Raw genomic sequence first — 8,925 nt, 5'->3', positions numbered from 1 at the left:
AAAAAAACAGACTGATTCACTTCTTTGCTCAGCAGAGGGCTGGAAGATGACAGCTTGCCTGCCCTTGCTGGGTCAGCTAAAAGCCCACGAGGTGTTAAGATGCTCCCTCATCTCCACCTCATCTCTATCTGCACCAAACAATCTCGGTGAGGTTCGCTCGAGGGTGCAGTAACAAGAGCTACAGAGGGTCACAGAAGAGGTTAAATACGCCCGGAAGGTGGTGAAGAAGGTCTCCAGCAAGCTAAGCAGAGCGTGACATTTGCAGCGGCAGGGCGGGCACGGAGCCCCAGTGCGGCGGGCGGCCATCCCCACCATCCCGCTTGCAGTGGCAAGAAGGAAGCGCTGAGATTTGGTCTTGTCAGGGGCAGTGGGCTGCCTGGTGGCAGCACTGCTGGGCTGGTCCTGGGGTCAGTGAAAAGGCGCTAGCATCAGGCTGGGGCCAGTTCCCAGGGCTGGGAACACGAGAAACACTGGCTAGAAATCACAGGCGTTCGTTTGTGGATCATTAAAACAGCTGCAGGCTTTATGAACGGCACTGTCGAAGTCAAAGCAAAGCCAGCTGGTGGTGAGCGCTGGGCAGCTATAAATCAGGTCACAAGCAGGTTAAATTCAATCGAGTAGTTTAATAATTCTTCAGGTCAAAGGTCTTATCTTACCAGGTAACAATTTACAGGACACCTAGTTAAGAGTGGCTGGCTTGGTAAAAGGAGAAAGAATACATTATGTCCCATCTCTGAATAGTTTAATGTTAGCCTCTTTCAACGCAACATATTTTTGGTAAAGACATATTCACTATATTTAACATGATCTCTCTTTAACAGGAAGTTCAGCTGAGCACACTGTCCCCAGAAAAGTACACTGCGACTGTAAAGCAACAGAATTTCATAGCAGTAAATCTATTGCACTTTGTGAAGAATAAAATTCTCCTTTGCCTTTCTAGCTCCAGAAGGCAAAGCATCTCGTTGGTTAAGCAAGTTCTTCTCCCTCCAGGCAAAGTCTCTTAATGTTCAGACAGACAACGCCTAACTTTTGTTTGTTTGCTTTTTATTATTACTTGAAACAACAATTGGAAGAGTTTGAGAGAAAAATCTTTCCAGTAGCTGCTGAGAAGTCTCCAAGTTTTGAGTCTAGAAATGAATTTTTAGGTGCTATCCAATCACGGTCAACAAATAAATGTACTTATTCCCACATTTCATGAATATGTCCACAAAAGAGCAAGATGAGGTCTCTCTTTGACCAACACTAACACTGTGTGATCAGGTTTTACAGGGATGCACTTTATATGTGACAACAGTATACAGACAGGATGGAAATAACACCAATATTATTGCACATGGTGTCTGGGCGAGCATTAAAAACACTGCAATATGTGATGAAAATTCTTTACAGCTTGTTTTCTCTCAGCCCTTTTTCTAGAGTTTGATGTAGCAGCAATATCAATCGACGTACATTGGAGAGCTGGGAGTTGCTGGCATTTGATCCAGGATTTTACAAACATAGCATGCAACATCCACTGTGCGTTCCTCGTACATCAGGATGAAGGGATGTTTCTGGAATCAGATAAAAAAACAAGGTTAGGTTCTCCCTTCTGGCACATGCTGGCTACCCCAGATAAAAGCTTAGCGTATGGATTTGCCTGATGCAAGAACACAGGGCTGGATGGTGGCTGTAGGACAACAGGACATGGCTTTTACATACAGGGGATGCATATCTTAAATGTGCAGTATGGAGGTGGGACAGGACTCCAGGAGTGTCAGGAACTGCTGGGCAGGAGGCACTGAGGGTGGAGCATTAGCAGCACCTGGCTCCTTTGTGGCATGGACACGTCCTGAAACACTTTCAAGAAAGGCTTCATCATGAGCCTTGTCAGCAGTGGGGAGACAGGAGTAACAGGGAGACATGGCTTGCAGGGGTCAAACAGGAGATCAGGACCCAAACCCAGTTCTCCTGAACTCCGACTCTCTGCTCTGCCCAGGAGGCCGTACTGGCCGGACCCAACTTGGAGCAGCTGGAAAGTTACACCACAGTGACTCTCTGGGCCAGGACACCAGGCAAACTCCTTTTGTATCACACCACCACCTTCAGGGGCCCAGGGCATGGTTTCACACATCCCCTGAAGAGGTGGCTTCCAGATGCCCAGAGCTCCTTGAAGGTGCATGGTTGCCAGGTGTGATTTACCCAACCCAAAAGCATTGCTGCATTCCCTCCTTTAGGACTCCCCACCACAGACAGGTTCTGCTGGTGTCTTGCTCCAGAGCCGTGCTCTTCCCAGACTCGCTTTTGCCTGAGCACTCCCAACCTTGTCGTGTGGCCCGTGTGTTGGAGGCATTTACATGTGACAGCGCTGGCCAGCAATTCGACAGGGCTCTGGCACGATACCAGGACCTCAAGCAAAGGCACCATTTACATGGCACACCCAGTGTGCTTCTGCCTGAGCCTGCCCGCTTCAGGGATCACCGACCCCCTGCAACGGGGCATTTCCCCCCACGCTGATCTCCTGTGTCTGCTTAGACACTGATGATCTTGGCCATCGCCATGACTGCAGGCCAGAGCTGGGGGCATGGAGGTGGTGCCTCTCCTCAGGCTGTGGAGCTGAACACCCTGCCTTGATGGCCCGAGAAGACAAGAAGCAACCTTGGCCGTGTGGCCCAGCCCTGCTGTGTGACCAGCAGCGCCGTGACAGCGGGCGCAGGCAGCCATGCTTTGCACTCACCAGAAGCTCTTTATACTTTGGCCTTTTGGACTCGTCCTTTGTAAGGCTAAAGAAAGCAGAAAGAGAATTAGAAGGTGGAATTCAGGAAATTGTTACAGACATCAAATGCAAATTTTTAAAGGACACAATGTTCAATCCACTGCTGTCAGAGTGAGACTTACTGCCTTTCGCTTTCTGGAAGAACCATCTTTGTGCTGTGTGTGACCACAGGGACTCCTTCCCTCCCCACCTGGGTAGCCACCAAAAAGTGCTGCTGGGGACGGTGCCCAAGGGTGCTGCAAGTGGAACGCCATCCTGACTGCTGCTGCCTCCGCATGGAAACGGGTTTGACTGCAGCATAACCACAAGTTTTGGGCAGCAGCAACTGGCCTGTCCTCCACCCATCAGACAGCGGGGCTGAGAGGCACAGGAGAGCCAGCGCTGCCTGCCAGGGCACAGACAGGGGACACAGGCAACACACCCTCATCTTGGCACACGTGGGCAGGGGCCAGGGCTGTAGCAAACAGATGAACCGCAAGTGGGGCAAGAGGGGCCGGCTGGAAAGCGTTCCCTCCCGCAGGGCTCCTCTGGCACCTCAACCGGCCGCCAAGCCGCAGCGCAGCGGGACGGCAGGCCGCAGCAAAAGCCACCAAAGCCCCACAGCTGGGGGACATGGTGGGGCACAGGAGAGATGATGGGGACCAGAGCCAGCATGGCTGTGCGACAGGGCTCAGTGATGGGTGGCACTGGCAGCCCCTGCCCTGGCAGCCAGGGGTAGCATCTTTCCCAAACGAGGAGAGTAAAGTCTAATTCCCTGCCGCTGCATTTCCATCCCCACAGGCTCTGTCTGGACCTTCCTCAAGCTCCAGCACTCCTCAGCATGGCCTCGAATTATTTGGAGCAGCAGAGGGTAATTAACGCTGCCCGCCCGGCGCTGCTCTGTCCTGCGACCTGCCGCAGAGCTGTGCAGCGGCAGAGAGGGCAGGAAACCCCGCGGCTGCTGCACAAACATCCTCGCTTCGGGCTTTTGCTACCCAGCTGCAATTCCTTTTCTGACCTCAGCAAGTCTGGAGGTTCGAATATACTCCTCACACCACCTTTAAGGCAACTACTCAGAACTTCAAGCTCACAGACCAAGTTTTGCTCTGAAATTTCCATGCACGCTTTCATAAAGCAGCCCTAGAAATCTTCCATTTCTTTTCCAACTTGCCATGAAGCTGAGTGTCTGTAGTGGCCATGTGCAGCACCAGGTGCCGTACAGCTCCTTCACAGGAACATCTGATCTCCTGCCCAGGCACACCGGACCTCAGGAGTTTGCGGCTCTGCCTGCGAGCAGCATGAGGCTCCCAAAAGCCAGACACAGAGCTTGGATACTTTGCAAACTCTGGAGCAGAAATTTTTTTTAATCCGTTCCAGGAGGAGTGTGACTTCAGACAAGCATCTAACACGGGGAGGTGGGCTGAGACATTCAAGGCATTCACAGCACCGCTGGGATCCCAGGCAAATTGGAAAAAAAAAAAAAAATTCCCAGAAACTACTTAATATTATCTAAAATATCCTTTCCTCAATTGATCTATCACGGCGATCAGGCAGCAACACTGCAGGACTCTCTTTCAACGTTTTTCCTGACTCTTGAGTGCATAAAAATAGAAGATTATTAGATTCCCATTTGTAGGGTAATGTCCAGGAGATTTATGCCATCACCTAAAAGCACAGCCTTTTGGAGACTCACCTGCTTGCTTAATAACACCAAAGATTACTGTTTGCACGTAACTAAAGGTTATTAAGATAAATATTTATTACAGTGTTGCTATGAAGACATCATAAATATTCCATCAGAAGTCAGACTATTTACAAAACCAGATTAAACAAAACCCAGAATTAGACTGAAAACTGCCCCGTGCTCTATGCATTGTGGTTTTTTAGCAGGCCCTGGGAGGGGTATATGGGCTGGAAATACAAATGGACCCAACCAGACCCACAGGCCAAAGATGCTGCCGTTTAGCAGAGATGCCACGCAGGCTCCTCTGTGGGGTGATCTGGAGCCAAGCTCACCAGCGCATACAGGGCAGGAGAGCAAGCTCCTGGCTTTGCAAGCTCTGTAATGATACGACACCTCTACAAAGACTATGTGGGAAACAAACTATTGCTTGTACACATGGGGAAAGCAACTGTGACTTTCTAACCAAATACTACACGTTGTTTTGGACTGAAAAATGGAAACTTCTTTTGAACAGCAGACCGTTTTGATGCTCTGTTTTCTGCAGCCCAAAGACAATAACCTGGTCTCCATAAAAACTCGTAATTCTGAGAGTAAAATACAAACCCCAAAACTATCTCCACGGATGGAAAATCCTAAAACAAAACCTCCTGAAAGTTAAAATTGTCTAAAGCTGAGTCTCCCTGTCTCACAGAGCTCTAGGATGGACACCCCAGTGCTGGGGATGTCCATCACCTGGGTCTGCCCAGGGCAGAAGGTCCCAGAAAACAAACGCAGGTCACACTGATGTGTCTTCATGCTGTGTGCTTTGGTATTAGGTTAACAAAATTATGTTGACCATCTTTCACATTTTGATAGAAAAATACTTCATCAGAAAATTCACAGTCAGCCCTTAACCTATAGGACCGCAGACACGTGGCAGGTAGATGGACTGCCCCAAGCCTGTCCTGTGCAAACACTGCGCACTCTCCATCCAAGGCTGACCTGCAGAGGCCCTGCCCTACAGAAAACCAACGTTAGTCTTGATCTTGACATATGATTGACACAAGATATGAAGCCAACAACCAAGCAAGCCACCCGCTACAGGTCCTGGCAGTCACTGTGCTGAGCAGCACTGGGCGGGAAGGCTCCTTGCCTTGTCAAGCAAAAGGCAGGACCAGTACAGATCCTCTGCCCCACAATGAGACAATACTGCCAGGTGTCTCACGCTTCTGCCTGCAGAGGAAAGGGCAAACGGCAGGTCTGTCCCAAGGCTGTGTCACACCAGGGAGCAGGATGCACACACCACCAGGCCCCTACCTGGTCACACCGACCTCCTGCCACGGGTCTTATGACTTTCCTGAGCACAGACCCTCAGAGGTTTTCTCCTCATCCCTTCCCTGACGAGCAGTGTCGAAAGGTCTGCCCTTCAGCCCCCACCCAGACAAGTCTCCCATCACCTCCAAACCAGTGAAATGTGAAAGGTCCTCACCCTCACATTGGCGCAGGAATGTGAAACTAAGCTACGAAGTGCCTGGCATGCGACCTTTCCCAAATACCTAGCAATGACAAAACAAGCCAACTCCAAGTGCTTTCAGTAAGAAACACTTACCACAAGTTGACAAAGTTGATGAAACTTGGGGAGAACTCCCTTTCCTCTGAGTTACTCAGCTGTGGTGGGTCTCCTTTCACTACTTGTGTCAACTGGTCAAACACACTGTTCCACTTGGGGTAGGGGAATCGCCCTGTGGCCAGCTCATACTGCAGAGAAGACAGCAACAGCACCAGACAGGTTACACAAGGTAAGTTCAATCAGGGTAAGAAAATGTCTGCAAAGACCCTAAATGCCCCAAAAGGAAGACTAAAATGAGATTCTTCATCCCACTCCCTATACGAAGCTCAGCTGAGAGAAGAGCACGTCCAGATTTCACCTGGCTATGGCATGCTTTCATGTTGACAATGTCTTCTCCTCCACTGATTATAAAATCAACCAATGCTCTTACTAAGGTATTCAAACATAGGAGAGTAAAATCCTCCAGTCCCTTCCCAAGCATCCTAACAACCACTAGAGAAAATGGATAATGAGAATCGCACAATCATAGAATATCTCAAGTTGGAAGGGACCCACAAAGATCATCAAGTCCAACACCCTGCTCCTCACAGGACAATGAAAATGAGCATTTTAAAACATCAGTGGGGAAGACAAAAGCTACTGGTTCATACTTATTGCTTCTGCTTTCTCTTCTACTTCACTACCTCAAGAAGAGATCTTTTCAATCCATCAATGTGTGCACCCAGTAGTGCTGTGGTTAAGCCAGAGAGGAATAAGCAACCGGAATCCAGAATTAACTGAAGTCTTCTGCACAGCGAAAGTAGACCAGATGCCAGGGCTGTGAGAGGCTTATTTACACAGGCTGGATGCTCTTGTTCTGCACCACCACACTCACCATCCCTCCTCATCTGAGATTTTGAAAACAAAATTCATTTATGATCCAACACTTCTTCCCTGCTCACAACTCTTCCTCTGCAAATCACAGCTGCAGCTAAATGTATCCTCAGGGGTTCAGGAGAGCCATCTGCCTTGAAGGGATTTCTATTGTTTCTGGGCCAGGAGGTGCCCACTTCAATCACAACACGCAAATGCTTCACAGCAGTGGAGCTGGGCTTTGCTTCAAGCACATGTTTGACACCAGCAAACTCCATCATACTGCAAAGCGCACCAAGGCTACCCGCCAGGGAAGTACCGCGCAGCAGAGGGTTTAAACCCCACTCACTTACCAATGTAATTCCCAAGCTCCAGACATCTGAGCGGACATCATAGCCTTGCCTGGATGCGCTGGGATCTATCCTTTCAGGCTGAAACAGGAAGAAGGACCAGTCAAACACTGTGCCATGCAGGAAGGAATGAGAAGCATCTGAAAATTCAGAAAAAACTTGAAGTTCATCCTGCCAGGCAGAGCCTGGCACAGCTCTAGAGGCAAACTTATTGCTAAGGCAGATGTCCAACCCCAGCAGAGAAAAATCTTAAGGAATCAAACACTGATTTTATGGATGTATAGAGTAAAAGATGATCTGTAATGGCAATTCATCAGAGTCCAATCCTCTTTTTTTTCCTTTTGTACAACCAGCTTCAATAATTATTACTGTCTATTTATTTAACTTCGGGCTCTCTTTAACACAAAGTCCTGCTTTCTCTGTTTTCATAGTGTACAGTTGTCCCTAGGGACTCATAACTTCCCTATTTAACTTCCTAAGTCAGGTAATAGACAGCCCTACTAGAGCAGATGCCATACTGGACCTGTTGGTCACCAGTGCAAGGGACCTAATATTGGTGAGATCAAGACTGGAGGCAGCCTGGGCTGCAGTGATCATGCACTGGCGAAGTTTGCAGTCCTGAGGGATATGGAGCAGGCAAAGAGTGAATTCAGGACCCTGAAGTTTAGGAAAGCAAAATTCCAGCTCTTCAAGGAGTTAGTCAACAGGACTCCCTGGGAAGCTGCCCTCAGGGGCAAAGGAGCAGAACAGAGCTGGCAGAAGATTAAGGACACTTTCCATAGACCGCAAGAGCTCTCGATCCCCAAGTGTAAGAAATCATGAAAGGAAGGCAAGAGACCAGCATGCTGAGTGGAGACCTGTGGGGCAAACTAAAGGGCAAGAAGGAACTGCACAGGCAGGGGAAGCAGGGACAAGGATCCTGGGATGAGTACAGGGATGCTGCCCAGTTGTGGAGGGATGGGGTCAGGAAGGCCAAGGCGCAGCTTGAGGTGAACTTGGCAAGCGTTGCAAAGAATAATCAGAAGGGCTTCTGACAGGTATGTCAGCCAGAAAAGGAAGGTCAGAGAAAGCGAACCGGCCTTGATGAGCAAGACTGTCAAACTGGTAACAACAGATGAGCAGAAGGCTGAGGTACCCAACGACTTGGGCAGTCTCTCTCCCCACACCTCTCGAGGGGATGGACTGCAAGACGGCGACTGGAGGAGCAAAGTCCCTCCCACTGTAAGAGAAGATCAGGTTCAAGACCACTTGAGGAACCCGAACACGCACAAGTCTACAGGACCTGACAAGATGCATCCCGGAGTCCTGAGGGAATTGGCTGATGTAGTTGCCAAGCCACTCTCCATCATATCTGAAAAGTCCTGGCAGTCAGGTGAAGTCCCTGCAGACTGGAAAAAGGGAAACATTGCATCCACTTTTAAAAAAGGGTAGCAAGGAGGACCCTTGCCTCACCGACCCATCAGCCTCACCTCTGTGCCTGGGAAGATCATGGAACAGATCCTCCTAGGAGCTGTGCTAAGGCATATGGAGGGCAGGGAGGTGATTCGAGACAGCCAGCATGGCTTCACCAAGGGCAAGTCCTGCCTGACCAACTGAGTGGCCTTCTGTGATGGAATGACCACATCAGTGGACAAGGGAAGAGCTACCGGTGTCGTCTGTCTGGACTTCTGTAAGGCCTTTGACACTGTCCCCCCCCCCAACATCCTTCACACTAAATTGGAGAGAGAGGGATGTGATAGGTGGACTGTTGGGTGGATGA

General features: G+C 49.5%; 1 protein-coding gene across 1 annotated transcript; it reads right to left on the bottom strand.

Moving 5' to 3' along the window:
- Positions 1 to 603: 603 nt before the first annotated feature.
- On the bottom strand, positions 604 to 7,247 carry LOC104617184 (dual specificity mitogen-activated protein kinase kinase 4; the record flags this gene model as incomplete). The annotated part of the gene is made up of 4 exons (XM_010282434.1): positions 604 to 1,550; positions 2,714 to 2,759; positions 6,004 to 6,152; positions 7,170 to 7,247. Coding segments are annotated over 4 exons (387 nt in total), but the record flags the coding sequence as incomplete, so codon positions are not given.
- Positions 7,248 to 8,925: the final 1,678 nt, after the last annotated feature.

This window comes from Phaethon lepturus, unplaced genomic scaffold, assembly GCF_000687285.1.
Source record: "Phaethon lepturus isolate BGI_N335 unplaced genomic scaffold, ASM68728v1 scaffold5350, whole genome shotgun sequence".
NCBI classification, from domain to species: Eukaryota; Metazoa; Chordata; class Aves; order Phaethontiformes; family Phaethontidae; genus Phaethon; species Phaethon lepturus.
This window is presented reverse-complemented; position numbering and strand designations above follow the sequence as displayed.